The sequence below is a fragment of the Clytia hemisphaerica genome, unplaced genomic scaffold, assembly GCF_902728285.1.
Source record: "Clytia hemisphaerica strain Z4C2 unplaced genomic scaffold, Clytia hemisphaerica genome assembly, whole genome shotgun sequence".
Classification (NCBI taxonomy): domain Eukaryota; kingdom Metazoa; phylum Cnidaria; class Hydrozoa; order Leptothecata; family Clytiidae; genus Clytia; species Clytia hemisphaerica.
This window is the reverse complement of record NW_027103638.1, coordinates 1255541-1274174: the sequence shown is the minus strand read 5'-3', so window position 1 is coordinate 1274174 and position 18634 is coordinate 1255541. Positions and strand designations below refer to the sequence as shown.

Sequence of the window (18634 nt, the reverse complement as noted above, 5' to 3'; positions counted from 1 at the left end):
ATTCAAGCTGTGAAGCTTAGGTCAGTAAATTACACATATTTTTGAATGGAGCGCCTTTTCCACAAATATTCAAAGTGAAAGTGGGAGACGGAGACGGAGTCCAGATGAAATTTTCGACTGAACTTCCACTCTACAGTCAGTTCCGCTAAAGAATCCTGCAAGTGCTATAAATAGATTTTTCTTCCCGATGTTAACCGATTCGGATTAATATCGGTAATTATCCCCGATACCCAACGGCGGGAATCTAAAAATGGTAGAGAAGCTCCGGTGACTAGGAAATATTTTTCTGAAAAGTAATACTGGTACATCCTCTACACTTGAACTACCTTGAACTTTGTTAGCCGGTACCTGCTGTACAGCCACCTAATCAGAATCTAACAGCAAACAAATTGAAGAATTCTATCAGCATTCATCAATTATTTATCCAAGATCAGGTATGATTCAGTTTCCCACTCAGTCATTGATAACATAACAAAATGATGGCAAAAAACATCATCCTTTTCAGTCCTTTTCTAGGTGGACCCTGCCCTTCCCTTCCACGTTCCCTTCCATTTTGGGGAAAGTTAGTCAGCTTACTAGCTAAAAAGTTTGTTAAAGATTAATGGATGCTCTTTGCTTACAAGCGAAGTAAATTATATAAAGTGCTTGACTTTTTGGCTTTGCTGAATGTGCCCGTCTATTGAGTGACTACTAGCATCACAAATACTAATCTCTACAATCTATGTAAATCATTTTTCTCTATGCAATAGCTGTGTTGTAAGAGAAAAATCAATTAACATGGCTATATCAATTACAAAAAATTTATGCTGATAGTAATTAGCTCATTCATTCAATTAGACCGTTGTAATCGCCTACAAGCTACATATTATTTACTTGACTTTTAAAGCAAAGAATCTAGCATGACATCTAAAGGAATTAATGAAAACTAAAATGGTACTTTTTAATACAGTAATTTTTAATTATAAAGCACTACTGGCTGGGCATCTTATTATTGTATATGGGCTCTTCCAGAAAAAAATTGATATAGGGGGTGGACGCCAGGAATTTTCAGATAAAAAAAGCACTCGGAAATCCAGTCAATTATTCAAAATGCTTCGGAAATTCCACTCAATTTTTTATATGAACCGGCTTGCAAATTTCACATAATTTGTCAAAATTTTGAAAAAAGTATCTGAAATTCCAGATTTTTCTGCCAAAAAATTGATTTTGTATTGGAAATCTTCAATAGATGTATTGGCGAATGCAACAGTCTTTTAAATAACTAATTACTCCACATACATTACTTTCCCTCAGCCAATAAAAACATGATAAATTATCTTGTCTCTAGGTAACTGTTGTGGCGTAACTTAGTTATTCAAAGACCGTAGCCTAAGCCAAAACAGCTATTGCTTTTGTATTGGAAATCCAGGATTTCAAAAAAACATTTTGCCTCAGAATTTTGCTGTCGTCCACCCCCCTGTAATGGACTTTAACTGGAATTGAGCCCAGGAACAAATTTTAGCTGTTGGTTGTTTGCATGACATTGTTCTCCCAAGAAATGAAATTCCAGAAGGGGGCTATAATTTTTTTGCAATTTTGTAAGAAGTTTGATTTGAGTTGTTGGACCTACCCCGGTGGGCTGTAGGTCCTATAAATTAACCTTTGTCCGTCCTTCCGTCTGTCCGTCCGTTAGTTACCAGCTTTTCTCGAGATTGGCTCATTAGTTTTTTCTGATTTTTTGCACAATGATGGAAAACAGCAATGCTCAAAATGTGACGGAGCCCGATTTTCGAAAAAAAAATTTTTCCGGCCGAAAATGGCGGAAATATGCCGGAAAAACTGGTTTTTCGGCATTTTCTCGAGATTTCATCATTAGTTTTTTCTGATTTTTTGCTCAAAGATGCGTATTAACAATGCCCAAAACATGGCCTAGTCCAATTCTTGAGAAAAAATTTTTTCGGCCGAAAATGCCGGAAATATGCCGGAAATCGCCGTTTTTCTGGATTTTCATTGGATTTTTTCCATATAATTGGTTGTTTTTTTCATTCAAAAACATTATTAATAGCAATGCCCACCATCAAGCATGTTTAAATTTCAATAAAATTGATTTTTTGAAGCCGGAACTTTCTAAAAATCGCCGGAACAGCCGATTTTCGCCGGAAAAAACGGTATTCTTGAATTTCTTGAGCTGTACTTTATATTTTTTCATGAAATTTTGCACACTGATGCAAAATGTCAATACCTAAATTGTGACGGAGCCCGATTTTCGAAAAAAATTCAATTCCGGCCGAAAATGCCGGAAATACGCCGGAAAAACTGGTTTTTCGGCATTTTCTCGAGATTTCATCATTAGTTTTTTCTGATTTTTTGCTAAAAGATGCGTATTAACAATGCTCAAAACATGGCCTAGTCCGATTCTTGAGAAAAAATATTTTCCGGCCGAAAATGCCGAAAATATGCCGGAAATCGCCGTTTTTCTGGATTTTCATTGGACTTTTTCCATATAATTGGTTATTTTTTCATTAAAATACATTTATCAATAACAATGCCCACCATCAAGCATGTTTCAATTTTTAATAAAATTGATTTTTGAAGCCGGGTTTTCTAAAAATCGCCGGAAGAGCTGATTTTCGCCGGAAAAACCATATTTCTTGAATTTCTTGAGCTGTACTTTATATTTTTTAATGAAATTTTGCACAATGATGCAATATGACAATACCTAAAATGTGACGGAGCCCGATTTTCGAAAAACAAATTTTTCCGGCCGAAAATGCCGGAAATATGTCGGAAAAATCGGTTTTTTGATATTTTCTCGAATTTTCATTTTTAGTTTTTTTCTGATTTTTTGCAGAAAGATGCGTATTCGCAATGCTCAAAAAAAAATTTTCCGGTTGAAAATGCCGGAAATCGCCGTTTAGTTTACTTATATTTCTATGCTTTTCACACAAAAACATTATTCATAACAATGCTCACCATCAAGCATGATTCAATTGTCAATAAAACTGATTTTTGCGACCAGAACTTTATTATTTCCCTACAACCCTTCCCTCTCCCCCCATCAACAATCAATCATGAATTTATTGTGTTGTGTATTTTCGCTAAAACACTATATTTTCTGACTGATTTTTTTCAATTTTCTTTTCGCATTGCTATCTAACTTTAATCAGGTAGGTCCATTCAGCATATTGCTTGTTTTTTTTCAAGGGGTTGGATGTTCAAGCATTGTCCACCATATGAAATGATAAACAACAGAAAGTGGCAGTATCCTATTCATAGATATGCCATTTCGCTAGCATCGAAGAAGTAAAAAAAGATTTGTGGTGCCAAAGATATTTATTGAATAAGAAATGCATGCAGCAAAGAGGGTGAAATATTGACAACAAGTATTGAGAAGGCGAAATCTTTACTTCAGAAGAATTATTATCCACCTTTGTTTTCCGTATCTTTACTTCAGAAGAATCATTATATATCTTCGTTTTACGTACCGATCATTCCTAAAACCTTGGAAATAATTTTGAACCCTATTCCGAGCAAGGAGATAACGATGAGTGAGACAAGAAGAATAAAGTAACAGATCAGTTTGAAAGGACACTGAGATGCTTTTAAAATTGCATTGGTGAGATTTATAAGCACCTTAAATAAACTTAACCATCATTTAAGGCAACTTTTCAGAAATCGATAGAAAGTGGAGCACCAAATTATTCGTTCCCGCTGTCAAGCATGTTATGTTGGAAAAATCTCCTGTAATCAATTGCATTTTTAAGAACACAAGAGATCAAACATTCCAGTGGAAATGCACTTACAATTGATGAAGTACAAATTTTTGCAAAACGAACAAATCAGAGTAACATTTATGGCCCTAGAGGCACTTTATATAAAAGTCATTGAACTTTCAATTAACATTTAAGACTTGTCATTAGTCATTAATGTTATTGTTTTTATAGCATTTTTACTGTTTTTAACTTATCATTTTGTCTCATTTATACCTGATGACGATGTTAAGACATCAAAATATATTATTGTCAAAATTAGATTTTAATCAAAGCACCAAAATTTCTTCAAAGGTTCACAATATTTTTTACCAAAGAGATTGAAATGATATAAATAAGCTTGTTTAATTCCAAATGTTTGAAGAAATTTTTAGAAGTTCCAATTGTTATTTTGAAATATTCAAGGGGGTAAGATAGACATTTTGACAACCACTGCTTTTTTGCTTTAATTTAGAATCTTCGTTATCTTTCTAGCAAACATAAATTTTGCTTTTTTACCAATTTCATTTTGCTTCTGAATTGGAAGTTTTCTTCTTCACTTTCTTTGAAGTGTTGGTGCAGGTATTTGAGATTGAGTTGTTGTCATATGTCTATGTGTCTGAAAGAAATTTACCATGTTGTCTCCTCCAAAATTCTTTTCATTTCTAAATTGACTTGATTATAAAAAACACAACTTTTTTCCAAGAAAACTTTCAATATTTGGGTCGAACTTATTTTTTATTTTGAAAGCTAATTGAAGGGAGTCTGCATATCAATGATTTTTCCAATGACCTTTTCAAGTTTCATTATATTGAATAAATATTCTCTTTTAAAAGATGGAACAATCAGAATCAGCATCAGCATTTCATAATGTAGACCTTGGTGACCCAGTATCAGATGAAGAAACCAGTATGTCTTTTTTTTTAGCTGTACTTCTCCATGAGCTTTAGTTATTATTGAAGCAATATAGATTCGTCTTTGAATTTCCAAATAAAGATTAGCTGAATATAAAGGCGAAAACAAAACATACATTTGAAGACCTTTGTCATTTTAGATCCAATCATTAAGAAAGCGATGAATAATATTGCAATGTCCAGTGAAGCGATTTCATTATACAAGTCTGCTGTCAAGGTAAAGTTATAATGTCTTAATCTTTTTTTATGTGAGCATTTTAAGCGTTATATCTAAAATCATTGCTATTTAAATGGTTATTTTAACGGTTACTTAAGTCTAAATATTTTTCACACAATATTATAGGAACTAGAAGATGCGAAGATACTTGCTCCTAGAAAACCAATGACTAAACTTGAACAGGACTTTTGACATTGGCCAGCTATGACATCTGCTCTGGTACTTTCTTTTCTTTGGCTGTTAAGCTTGCTAGTGGGAAAACCTGTGTTTACTATTTTGAATCCGGAAATTTTCATGGTTTTATGGATGACGTGGGCTTGATAAAACTGCAAAAATCTTCGGGGAGATCCACATACCGATATGCTGCTATTCAGCCCAAGATATAATATTGAAGCGCAAAAGAAACATGAGTATGTTCCAAAACAAAAGATCAAAAGGTATAGTTTAAGCCTCGTATGTTATCAAGTAGATAGCTGAGTATTTTAGTCCTTAATCCTGCTTAATCTTGTTGTTTTTCAAATTAAGCCTATTGGTTATTGCTTCTCCAATCTGAATTATCAAATACTATCAACTAGAATTTCTTAGTTTATCAAGTCCTGAATCATTAGCCCGCGGTTGATAGTTGATATTAAAGCTATTCTTTTTACTTTACCCATTTAGACATTGACGTAAACATCTCACTTGATACTTGACATGACATTACTGATAACAAACAGGACATGACGAGAGTGGAAAATGTATGTACAACCTATGACGCTTCTTAATTACATTTGCACTGATAAACTAACTTCGTTTTGAACTTGTTTTTCCTTTACGATTATCTTAAGATCATCCCAGGTATGATGCGTTCAAAAGAAAAGTCTACGATGATAAAGATTCAATTGACCAATGTCTGAAAGTTTTGGCTGACAGCCTCTGGCAACAAGATGGCATCAAGATGCTTGGAGTCTTTGCTCTTTGCCTGAGAAAAGAACAGAAATGGAGAGACGTTCGTGATGAAAAAGATGATGAAAAACGTGATGAAAAAGATCGAAGTTCACAAAGGTTTCTTACTATGAGTAAAATATCTTTATTGTGTATATTCACAAGGTTTTATTTTGAGTTCAATTTCTTTTTCCTTTGATTATTCATAGACGTTGATTTGTACAACAAGGGAATATTGAATAGGGCTATTGATTAACATGTTAAAACTAAATTTTGTTAGAAGCTTGTATGGTTCATATAAAATATATATTCATAAAATATTTGTCGTCGTGGAAAATCTTTATTTCGCGGAAATCTTCCCAATGTTAATGGGTAAAAATGAAAATATTCCATCACAAACAATGCGTACTACAATCTATTAGTTTAATTTATCAACAACAGATATCGCAGTTCAACCCAAGAATGTTCAAGTTTGTGTTTTCTCTCAAAATCATAGCTTTAAGCTAACATTAAATACTCGAACGGTCAAATTAATGATATTACATCCACTGTTGCCATTAAGATTGTTTCGAATTAAAAAACTCCAGAATTCTAGGTTTTGAAGCTTTTCGAGCATTGAATCCCTAAGAAAGAACGAGAATAGAATTAATTAATGCTAGATTTTGCGGAGAAGAAAAAGCCAAAAAGCACCCTTCACAAACCTTCTCACCTCTAAATGAGCTGAACTTGAAAATATACTGGGTACTAAGGTATATCCATATTCATCGAGTGCCAAGGAAGCAATTATCTATGTTAAAAACAAAGATGGGCCCTAGCCTCCTGATAAAATCCTGAGGAAATTCGCATTTTTTCGTCGATAGCGTAATAAGGGCCGGCGTAAAACCCACGTTACCTTGAATCAAACCGAGTAACTTCAGATTTTGACAGTAATTGTTGACTATATGTTACAAAGGATGTTTCAATATATTATAATGATATTAGCAGATGACCTTGGTAATGGGACGGGATCTCTTAATATAATTAATACAAGCACACTGACCTTCACCAGGCACCTCAACAACCAAACAACCAGCTAACGACCACATATACAGTTTGTTAGTACCAGCACATAAAGCCAACCGGATTTCTTTCGGATCCCAGGAGAAGGCTGAAAAAATGAAAATACAACTGGTTGTTTTTAATTAGCAATCACCTGTAGAAAGAAAATATCCAAATTAATTTTCTATTACCGAATTATATTGTTGTTTAGAATCTTTTAGCACGATGTCCTTAAAATTAGGATATTATATGAAAATAGAGAAAATAATGCCAATAGAGTCCCAAGTAATTCAACTTACACAATTTTTGATAGAACTGCATATAAATCGATTATTATCGGTCGGCTCTGTCGAACAGAAATTTGCATAACTTCAACTTGTTCGGGCTGATGATTCGTTTTGTTTCTTAAAAACTTTTTTCCAATAATGCACTAAAAATAGAGGATTAAAAATTAAAGATTTCATCACAGGTTTTGCAGTCACTTAAATTGTTGAGAAAATCTTTTCCAATTTTTTCATTACGAAAAGTTCACTTCAAATGGTCCAAATAGGAATAATTATCATATTTATAGAATATTTTAAGATGAAGAGAAACGTAGCACAAAAAAAATCCACTAAATTAAAAAAATTTGAATCATTCCAATACAATAATCAAATCTCGTCAATACGAACAAAAGTAGAATCGAAACCCTAAAAAGGTCTTCCAAGTTCAAAAATCTAGGTATTGGTCAGAAACCCTCATTATCGTTAAAATGAAACAGTTTATCTTCAACGGAGCAGAAAAAAAATTATAAAAGTATATGATAAATTTCCTCGAAGCATATAAATTTTAAGCTTGGATTTCAAAAAGTACTATGTTCGTTATGGTACTTGTCATTATGGTCTAAAAAAATATTTAGGAACATTTAGGCCTGAAAATTTCGAAGAAAACGAGAAACTATTGTTCCCTACTCTCGGGTGCCTAATAAACGTACAGACCAAAATAAACGTACAGGGGAGAGAATAAAATTGGAATTAATAAACGTACAGGCCGAAATAAACGTACAGGCGAGAAATCAGAGCTAAAATAAGTAAACGTAGAGGCTAAAATAAACGTACAGGGAATAATCTACCAATTTTTGACTAACTAACTAAAGTACAGGTATATCTCTTATAGATCAATGACAAGTAGTACATAAGCAAAACTTTAGAATTTACTCGTGTAACACTCGAAATCTCCCACAATACTTTCAAATGTAATTAACGGCCTTTCAACATATCTTACTTGAACAAAAAATAACAATTTTTTGCCGTATGAATTGGGTGATATTGGGTGAAAATAAATAAACGTACGGGAGGGAATAAACGTACAGGCGGGAAAATTCTTCAGAATAAATAAACGTACAGTTCCTAATAAGGTGCGTACAGGCGGGAAATTCGACACGAAAAAAATAAACGTACATGTACGTTTATTAGGCACCCGAGAGTATGAACTGAATCAGATTAACTAGGGTACCTCAATTTATCGCCAATTAGCAATTTGATTGGCTAAAAACGCGCCAAAACTTTCTTAAAGGCTCGAAAAATATGACGAAAATCTAAACTCGAAAAATATATCATGTACCATAACTATTACTATTTGAAACATTAATTGTTCATCTTTTATAAATCTGCATTCTTTCTAATAATACCAGTTTCGATGAAACAGCAGGGTTCTCGAAAAGGTAGTAACATTTTCTCAAGAAAATTTTCGAGTTATGCAGGAATGATGAATTACTACTTATAGCCTAAAGAAGGAATCAGGAAAATGCATATCTAATATCAAATTTTGTAATAAAGCATCCGTTTTGTTTTCGAAGCCAGAAACTTGTGCGGTGGCCTTAGGTCTGCTGTATACAGACAGCTGTCAGCATAACAGTCAACTCTTGACTTGAAGGTTGTGTTCATTGTAAAGCCGAATTTCATTTTTAAGATGCTTTGTACTAGCACGCCAAACGCATAAACATCAGTCGAATAACTAGCACAAGACCCGTTGAATAGTTCGGGAGCCAAATGATTTGAACCCTGAAACTTCTTTAAGACTTCTTGTACATTGTTTTTGGTGGAATACACCCTGCATGAAAACGTAAATCCAACAATTCTAGGGGAACCATCTCTAACAATAACGTTGTCATTAATAAGATGGTTATGAATGACCCCTTTATCAAACAAAAAATTTAGTCCATCAGCGACTCCCTCGATGATGGATTTGAAATTTGAGATAGAACTTATGGAAATAGATTTTTGTGACATTTCAAAGAGACTCATGCCATACTCAAATTTCATGACATGAGCAAATATCCCGTTTGTGGGGACCAAACCAACTGTCGAAACCAAATTTGCGTGGCTTCCAACAAACTTTAGGAGACGATGTTCGTGACTTAGGACGGCTAAGCTCTGAAGACCGAAACTCTCTGGCTTATGTGTTTTCAGTACAACAGATTCTCCGTTGGAGAGGGTGACTTTTTTGGCAAAGCAAAACAGACCAGGAATCAACATCTTTCCTTCCAACCCTTCAAAAGTGGAGGGGTCGAGCAAATCGGAATCTTCTTGTTGTAATATGGCATCACCAGCATGGAAAGTATTAGAGAAAAGTGAGGCGTCTACCATTAAAGTAGAGCGCCTTTCACCTAGCTGTTCTATTATCTTCAAACGGGTGAAGGCAGCGTTTCGAAGGGTTAGAGATGCATTTTTCTCTTTAAGTTGCTCAATTGTATCCGCTTGCTGTCCATTTATTCTTTTTAGTCGTTCTATCCGCCTGACTTTGGTGTCTATTGGCGCTTCTTCCTTCAATGTGAATTTGAATCTTTTTCGAGTCCCAGTCTTAAAAAATTTCAAAAAGGAATTAAGTTTGAGATACTGTTCGGATTGTATTGCAAACCTTGCACTCTTGATTTTTGTTTTTAGTGGGTTTTTGAGCATGAGTTTTTATGAGGATAATTGGTATTAAAAAGAAAGAAAGGAAATCATAATAATTTGAGTAAAAACCTCTGTCTTTTCTATTTCTTCACTTGAATCTTCTGCGTATATTTCACTTGCATTATCGTCACTTATTTGGTGCTCAGTCGTCTTAAAAGGATGGAAAAGATAAAAGATCAATCTTTTATGAATATCATTCTTATGTACTGTATACTACTCTGCTGTCTTTATTACTGTAGAATACCTTTTGAATTTCATCAAAAATGAAAAAAATTTGCTTCTATATGATGGCCCTTGCCGAGCTAACAAGAGCTTTAAGAATACTGAAAACCTTTCTTTCTTCGTTTTCTTTGTCTATTGAATCTTCTGCGTCAGTCTCACTTGTGTTATCCTCACTTATTTGGTGGTCAGTCGACTTAAAAGGACAAAGAAGATTTTCCAAGCTGAAGTATTACTTTTTAAGGTGAATTTTATGGCAGTAAAATGTTGTAGATGTGAAAATTTTCTATTAAAATTCTTTCAAATTGATTAAAAATTATTTATCTTTTTAAGACTTTTAATTGAAAAATTGCAAATGAATGGGTGAGAATAAAAGTATTCTTGAATGAACATTGTTCCTGAGTACCTTCTGATTTGCATCTTTAGTTAAATCAAGTTTATCCACTTCTAAAGTTAAAGTAACCTATAATAAAGAATATTAAAAAATTCACTTAGCTCGGTCGTTACTTGACCTCGGGCAATATTTCTCAGTACAGCCCTCACTAACCGGTCATTATTGTATTTGTTAACCATTCCCTTCAGCTTCTATTGATTTTTTAGCGCTTTATTCAGAAAAATAGCGAAATAAAGCGAAAAGAACCAATTGCATTGCGCAAAAAGCCGTGTAGCCCGTTTCGAAAAAGTAACAATGTAGCTATCAACCTTTAGCGATGTGGTCAACTTTTAAGGAGACTGGTAATAAATTTAAAAGGAAAATTTTTTTCAACGACGGTATCGGAAACACGAGATTTTAATTTGTTGAAATCGTAATGTTTTTTTTGTTTGTTGCAGAAATAAAAATTATGAACTTTTTAAGTAATTTCTGACAAACTTAGGCAACTTGAAGAATAACAATTTAGTAGGATTTTTAACCTTGAATCGATTTGATAAATCTTCTCCAAGTGCTTTTAAAGCAATATCGACGTTAGAGCTTTCATCAATGAGTGTTTTAAATTTTTTCTAATTAAAAAAAAAACAAGACCTAATTAAAGAAAGCGAATAGACTTTTTAAGAAAACAGGTAAGCAAGTCATTGGAAAACGATGGCCCAAAAAAATCCCTTCATTATTATTTAAGAGATGTTGTATTGCAAATTAATAAACACTGACGAAGCACTCACAATTAACATTTTCCCAACTTTCTAAAAATTCCGAAAATGATTTGCACGTTTAAAACTTACCAGTTGTTTGATTTTGATATTGCCAAGTTTCTTTCTACGTTGGGCATACACTTTACCTAATATTTTTGGCTTGATCGTCGGATAAATTTGGTTAAACCATATTGCTAAATTGGAAAAGAATACCTTTTGAGTAGGCTTTTAAAGTAAATCGGGTACATTACAAGGTGTAGCTTAACTTTTCTAAAGGGAACGGGAAATTACTTTTTAAAGGAATGGCAAAGGAATTATGAACCCTTCTTTCAATAGGCAAATAGTTCTACACCATTTTGTTGTGTTGAGGTAAACAAGTTTTTGCATTTTTTGAATAACATTCTCCGTCGGTGTTTTGTTTTGTATAAGTGGTGATTGTATATAAATAACACTCTTCCGGAACATGTTGAATTGTATTATACACATCCTTGGACAGTAAAAGAATATGAAAGTGAACTAGAAAAGTTTGAGTTTGGTTCCCTGCTAATTTTTTTATCTCCTATTTTTTGAACAGGATTGCAAATGATAGACAATTTTACAGTAGATACTTTTCACTACCAAATGATATTGACCGAACCTTTCACAAATTTAAACATCAAATTTTGCTTGATATTTTGCATTTTACCCAACATTAAATCACACAATCTCTAAGGACTGATTTTACTTTCTTGTACGTCCATTTTAGTTTTACTTTCAATAGAATCGTACGTAATGCATTTACTAGATGACAGCTCTTTGTCATATAAATGAAAGATTGAACAAAGAATAATTTAAAAAGATTAAGTCTTATCCAAAAAATTAAGACAGGGGATTAACCACTATTAACATATCAATTTGAACAGGGCTTCATAATGCTGAGGTTTTGAAACAGGTTGCATTTATGAATGCAACATAATGACTTGTAATGATGACAATTAATACTCTGGGGAAAAACAAATGAAAGTATATTATTTTCAGAGATAAGAAAACGAAAGATAGGAAGGGTGTTATCATAAATTCTGGGTAACAACTATTTCCTCCGAACCTAAACATTTCTGGCCATTCTGGGTCATTAATTGAAAAATGTATAAGCAAAACAGACTTAAACTTACAAACTCCACAAATTTTAATTTCACTACCTAGTAAAATATCATGTCACACATAAATCAATACACTTATCATTATTTAAGAATAATCAACTCTAAACAATCCACTGCAAGAGTCAAAATATTGCCCTAAAACATATGTAGCTTCAGTTCACAAAAATCTTTAAATGTAAATAAGAGACATAATCGCCGAAATTAATCTGCATGCCATTTGAGTCTGAGGTTAAACTGAGAATGAAATCCATTAAAGTGTAAATAAAACACATCCTGAATTTGCAAAGAATCATCATATAAAATAAAGCTTGTTTGAATTCTTGGAATATTGTTTCAAAGCAAGTTACTGTAAGAGCTTCTTTCCCAAGAATGGGAGTGACAGTTATGTTATATATAACTCTCAACTTAATATAAAAAATTCAAACCTTCAAATAATTCTTCTTTTGTCTTGTTGTTATCTAAATTCAACTTATTGATCGCTGCCATTAGTCTTCTGTGCACCAAAATTTTTTGAAAATGACCAAAATCGAATATATATAGCTATTTTAAATGGGTGGATGGATGGCTACCAAATTAATCAATTTTTAACTGAAAAAAGCATGTAAAATTGAAATAGTCAGCATTTATTCTCTATACCAGGCATTTACTATCCAATATAATCGATAATCAGCTGTGAGTGAAAAATAATTGATAAGCAATCGATGGAATATCCAATATAATTGAATCTTGTGCATCAATCAGTGATCGATTATTTCTGAACTATTTATTATCTATCGATTACCTATTAATCATTTACACATACATAATATATCGATACACAATCAATGAGAAAATTAATAGATAAGTAGTCGATAAACAATCAAGCTTTGAAAAAATCTTGAGTATTGATTACCTATTGATTATATTGGATAGACATCTAATCCATTGCTTACTTATTGTTCACAGTCGATTATTGATTATATCAATTAATTACGCCTGGTATATACCTTTCTAGTATCCTAATAAATAGACCTTTTGCTAATCAGGATATAATTTCTAATGTCACAAAGAATGCAACCCCTCTGGCTCTTAGGGGGGGGCTAGAACCTAAAGTTCTGGCTGGGGGCTCTTTTTCCCTAAGATCAGGGGGGGCTACTTACTCAGGGGGGGGCTAACCTAACAACTTTTTCCAAGAACTAAGAAATTTTTGTTTGTACATTTTGGTATTTTGTTTGTGTAATAATGAAGTCGTACTATTGTACGTACGTACGTTTGTTGATTAGAATTTCAAAAGAAGACATTATACATTTGGTATCTCTTTCTCTTGTGTGGACATGCAAAATGAAGACCTTGCACTGTTTGAAATTTTTAAGCATAAATTAAAAATGTTTTTTGTGTTTTGGTAGGGGAGCTGTCCTTTTCGAATTTTGGTTGGGGCTAAATCTCAGGGGGGGCTTCAACCCCTCTGCACTCTATGTGTCACCATCCCTCATCTAATTCTGACACCCTTTAGAGCTGAAAATAATGACAGGTTGAAACTACTTTTCTTTGCTTCAGAGAGGAAATTTCCTTTTTCAACAAGTGATTCCAACTTTCATGTTTTTCCCTTCTCTAACTAACTGCAACATGGGTGTTGTCTAAGCCCAAAATTGTCGATTTTGGTTGGATATTATGGTGTACTAAGTGAGCACATTTTTCAATTTTTCACTTAAAATTTTAGGTTTTTAAAAATTCCGGAAGCCAAAAAATTAAAAACATTTTTTTCAAAAGTCAAAAAAAAAATCACAAAATTTTTTCTTCAATCAAGGCATGAAAGACATTTTAACAAACTTGGAAAATGATTGAGATATTTAACTCTTGAACGGTCGTTAATAATACGTACCCAGTAAAATGGTATCAAAAATGAGGAATTCAGTGAAAAAATTGCCAAATTTGGCATTTTTGGGGGTGGTATACACCAATTTTGAGGAGAAAATCAGTTAGTTGGAATAACTGCAAGGGTGGTGGTGTCTGTAGAAAATGTCCAAAATTGCAGTTACTCCACATAGTGTCAAGGAGTAACTGCAAGACCCCCCTGTCTCTAAAGAAGGGTGTCGAAATTAGATGGATGTCAATATTAGACCAACGTACGGTAAGTATATGCTTATAAACTATTCTAATATTTTTCTGACTTGTATGACTTGGGATATGTAAGGTGAGAAAAAACACCCAAAAATAACACCTTCGCTGCACAAAACCATGTTTTTCGTATGCTTCCAATGAAAAACATGGTTCCAATTGTTGAATACGATCGAATCTCAGTCGAACAGCTGATACGGTACAAGAGTGAATAAAATCAAATACAATTGAATCAATCGAATGTAATCGAACATAATTGTTACAATCAAACGGCAAATTCTGAGTAATATTCAATTGCATTTGACAATCGAATTGCAATTATTCAATTGCATTCAATTTATTCGGCGTTCGATTCGTTCGATTGACACCCCCTATTTTTAGAAATACAGTTGACGCTTTCTAATTAGACGTTCTACTATTCAATAGGCTCCCTTTATTCGATAAAATTTAAAGTCCCCGTCAACAAGAAACTCTTATAAACGACGCTCCCTTATTCGATAAGCTCCCTTATTCGATGAAAATCCAATTCCCCTGCCTTGAAGATCGAATTAGAGAGCGTCAACTGTAATGAATACCGTGAAGTTGGGTAACTTGCATAGGCCATAGCCCTCAAATGAATGACCTGGCTGGTCCTTAAAATACAAACTTAAATCAAAACAAAATAAAAATGGTAGAGTAGAACTGCGAGCAAAGCTGCGTAGTTCATTTGTTTTGAAATTTTGCTGCTTTGCTTGGTCAGTCATTTGAGGGGTATGCAAGTTAGCCTCCACTGATGCAAGTTACCCAACTTAAATCACGGTAAATGAATAATAATGTAAGTAATGAAATTTTCCCACTATCCACTATCAAATAATATTTTTTGTATTCAAAGATTGTTGTTCTCCCAAATGACTGAACGACTGTTGTACTAACTTTTCATATTCCATGTTAGTATCAAAATATTTGGTATCTTTCATTTAAATGCTTTCAAAACACAAAAAGTAGGTAGGCAAACAACAAAAGTTCAGTCCACAGTCCAGTGCTGCACACCACACACCCCCGTGGATGGCCTCTGCCAGAGCTCTATACCCCTGGGCCCTGGGTCAATCAAACCATTCATCATTCAGAAAATAAATTGATTATCAAAGATTTTGACTTTGATTAAAACTATATGTTCAAGTGACAAACGAAATCAGAGCAGAGCATTTGATTGAAAAAGCAGCAGTCCAGCAGTACAGTATGGCAACAAGCTGGCGCCATTTTGATTCAATCTTCGCGCGCTTTGTTATGATACGCTATACAAATGCAAGCGCTCACTTTAACTCATTGACCATATATGGAAAATACTCTATTTTTAGCACTTGCAGGATTATTTAGTTAAACGCCGTCCTAAACATTGAAAAAGAAATGGAAGAAGAAGGAGGAGGTTATACAGATTCTGACAGAAGTGAGTACAATCGAGACCGGAGAGGAGATCGAAGGGATCGTGGTGGGAAAAGAAGAGATCGAAGACCAAGGGACAGATTCAGAAGAGAGAGGGATAGGCAGGTAAAAAAAATTTCTTTTTAAAGTTTTCATCTATCTGAGGCTTATATGCCCAGACGATTTCAATCGAACGGAATCGACGATCGAACCAGTCGAACCAAATCGAACGCAATCGACCGATTGAAATTCGATTGTGGAACGCAATCGAATCCCAATCGAATATTACCGCAATTTTCAGATTCAATTGATATTTCAATTTCAATTTGTTTATCTTTATGATAGTACGAACGTTAAATACAGTTAGGAACATTTGGTGAGTTCCTGTACACGGCCGCAATCAAAAAAATCATAACCATACTCATAAAAAAATTGTGTTTGTGTCTTTTTTTGCTTAGATGATATAGCAAACATAGCAAGTATAAGCAGACTGTGCCTTTAATTGGCTGTAAAAAAATTATGCGTCGGTAGAAATTTCTTCAACTTTCAACAATGATAGAACAGACCTATTTAAAAAAAATTAACCAGCGCATTTTTCATCTTTCTACTTCTTCATCTTCCATGAAGCTCTCAAAGTCAAATAGAATTAAGCACATAAGATATTCTTATAATTGTGAAATGTCATTCGCGCTTTCGCTACGGTGGAGTGCATGACGTAATTTACGCTGCAACAAACTCGCCTTCTGTTGGCTGATCATATTGGGCGTTTTGGCGTTACCACCCTCGAAGCAGCGGGCGCCTTCATCATTCCGCAACTCTGTCCACCATTTTAAATGAGTTAACAATAGATCTAAAAGGGCTCCCTCATCAAGAAAGATCATTTGCTTTGGTCTCCGGCTTTGGGAAGTAGTAATGTTTTCGATTGTTTTCGATGGAAAATGGTAAGAAACTTAAGTTTACAAGTGTCATTCAGTTTTTGCTGGCTGATAGAATGGCAGGATCCTGGATGGTTTCCCTAACTGAAATATAAATACAAGTCTGGGAATAAAAATATCCTATATGAGGATTTCTAAGTCATTCACAGTTAAGTCTTAAAAACCTAGTACAAGACTAGTACAAAAAACAACAACAAAATAAAATTAAAAACTATGGGTAAAGTCAGCAAAATACCAAGTATTTACAGTAGTGTGTAGTAAAAGAGAAAACACTTTAACGAAAGAAAAATTTTTTGAATATTAAACTTTAATTAAAGGATTACCAAAATTGAAAACATGATGCATGAAAACTATAAGCGATAAATGTAGAGAAAATAAAGAACAAACCCTATTGACAACATATACATTATATACATTAAAAACTCTAATTTAATCCAATTTCCCAAGCTCTTTTTTCACTCTTGTACCGTATCAGCTGTTCGACTGAGATTCGATCGTATTCAACAATTGGAACCATGAAAGATGAAAAAGCTGAAAAGGAAAGACTTGCAGATTTGTAGTATTTTCCTTGATTCCAAAATTGTGGTGCATAAAACATAAGCGGATGAAAAGATTGATCATAATGGATGGTAGCAACATTATTCTTAGAATTTTTTCTTGATATTCAGTTAGAAACACTAGCGTCCCGCCAAAATGCGTATCAAAGATTAATGCTGCGAAAGCGCTATTTCGTTTACTTGACTCTCAAGCAAAAAAATGCGCCGCAAAACTTCTAAAGGGATTCATCAAAAAATAACCCGGCGCTTTTTAATGAAATTAACATTTTCAAAAACTTTGAGAAATTGCCTAAAATTTGAGCCATAGATGAAAAAATTTGAGCCAAGCCAAACTTGAAAACTAATTTGAAGATCAACTTCCCAAGAAAAAGATCTACGGGGGAGGCGGAACCCACCTAGATCCGCGCACCACCGGATAGGCTTTTTCCCGGAAATCTTGCCGGACCTTAAACAATGACCCATTTACATGTGCGGAAATATTTTTACTTTAACGTATAAACAAGGCCTTAAAAATTGAAGCGCTGTCTCGGGAATTGAATGACAAATTTTGGTTGGTTGATTTTGGCTGCTGCACGTTTTATTTTGTTTCAAACTTTCAAGTTTTAATTAATTGTCTTGCGAACTTGATTCAGTTAACTCTCATCCTTGTTGTGCAAATGCATCCTGTAGATGACTGATGTTGTTTTTTCTGAAAGCTAGATTTCCTAGTGTGACTAACTGATATTAAACTGTCTGATTTAAATCTTTGAAATAGATTAACTAAAGCTGAAGGGATGTTATCATTTAAATACTGATGGACAAGTTTACATGATTCCAATTTAAAGAGTTTATCAGCAGTTAGAGGGTTGAATTTATTGTTATCAATGGATGGACATACATGATCAATATATTTAATGCATTTAGAAAGGGTTTCATTAATGATATTTAAACCATAATGTAAATATTCGATTGCGTTCAATTAATGTTCGATTGCGTTCAATTGATGTTCGATTGCGTTCAATTGATGTTCGATTGCGTTCAATTGCGTTCGATCGTCGATTCATTGACACCCGGATTGTTCATCGCATAATTTCTATGGGAAATCGAAAGTAATTTCATTCGGCTTGTGATGTTTGAGAGCTTGGATGTAAGGAAGCTGCAAGAATAAAGCCAGACGATCTCAATCGAACGGAAGCGACGATCGAACCAGTCGAACAACAATCGAACCAATCGAATATTACCCAGAATTTTGACGTTCAATTGAGATTCGATTGCGTTCGACAATCGAATTTCAATCGGTCGATTGCGTTCGATTTGGTTCGACTGGTTCGATCGTCAATTCCGTTCGATTTGGTTCGACTGGTTATGCTTATCTGCAGTCTGATCACGACCCATTATCAGTCAGGGAAATCCCTCAATTGC

The 18634-nt window shown here is 33.9% G+C and overlaps 2 protein-coding genes and 1 long non-coding RNA gene across 3 annotated transcripts in view; 1 reads left to right on the top strand and 2 right to left on the bottom strand.

The window, feature by feature from the left end:
• The first annotated feature begins 50 nt into the window (after positions 1–50).
• LOC136802763 (nonsense-mediated mRNA decay factor SMG9-like) overlaps positions 51–18634 on the top strand; it is a 29865-nt gene continuing 11281 nt past the window's right edge. The window contains exons 1-2 of the mRNA XM_067059521.1: positions 51–133; positions 15712–15867. Coding sequence (XP_066915622.1) covers positions 15727–15867 — 141 coding nt within the window. The 5' untranslated portion in view covers positions 51–133; positions 15712–15726. The remainder of the gene's footprint in view (positions 134–15711; positions 15868–18634) is intronic.
• LOC136802762 (uncharacterized) lies at positions 5945–9932 on the bottom strand. The gene is made up of 4 exons (XR_010846056.1): positions 9827–9932; positions 7121–7251; positions 6823–6930; positions 5945–6406 (listed from the first exon to the last, which is right to left on the bottom strand). It is a non-coding gene; the product is annotated as an uncharacterized lncRNA (long non-coding RNA).
• On the bottom strand, positions 10038–12967 carry LOC136802813 (uncharacterized). Its single transcript, XM_067059579.1, has 5 exons — positions 12669–12967; positions 11195–11298; positions 10889–10975; positions 10383–10439; positions 10038–10172 (listed from the first exon to the last, which is right to left on the bottom strand). Exons 1-5 carry the CDS (start codon positions 12727–12729, stop codon positions 10038–10040), a joined length of 444 nt encoding a protein of 147 aa, XP_066915680.1. The 5' UTR covers positions 12730–12967.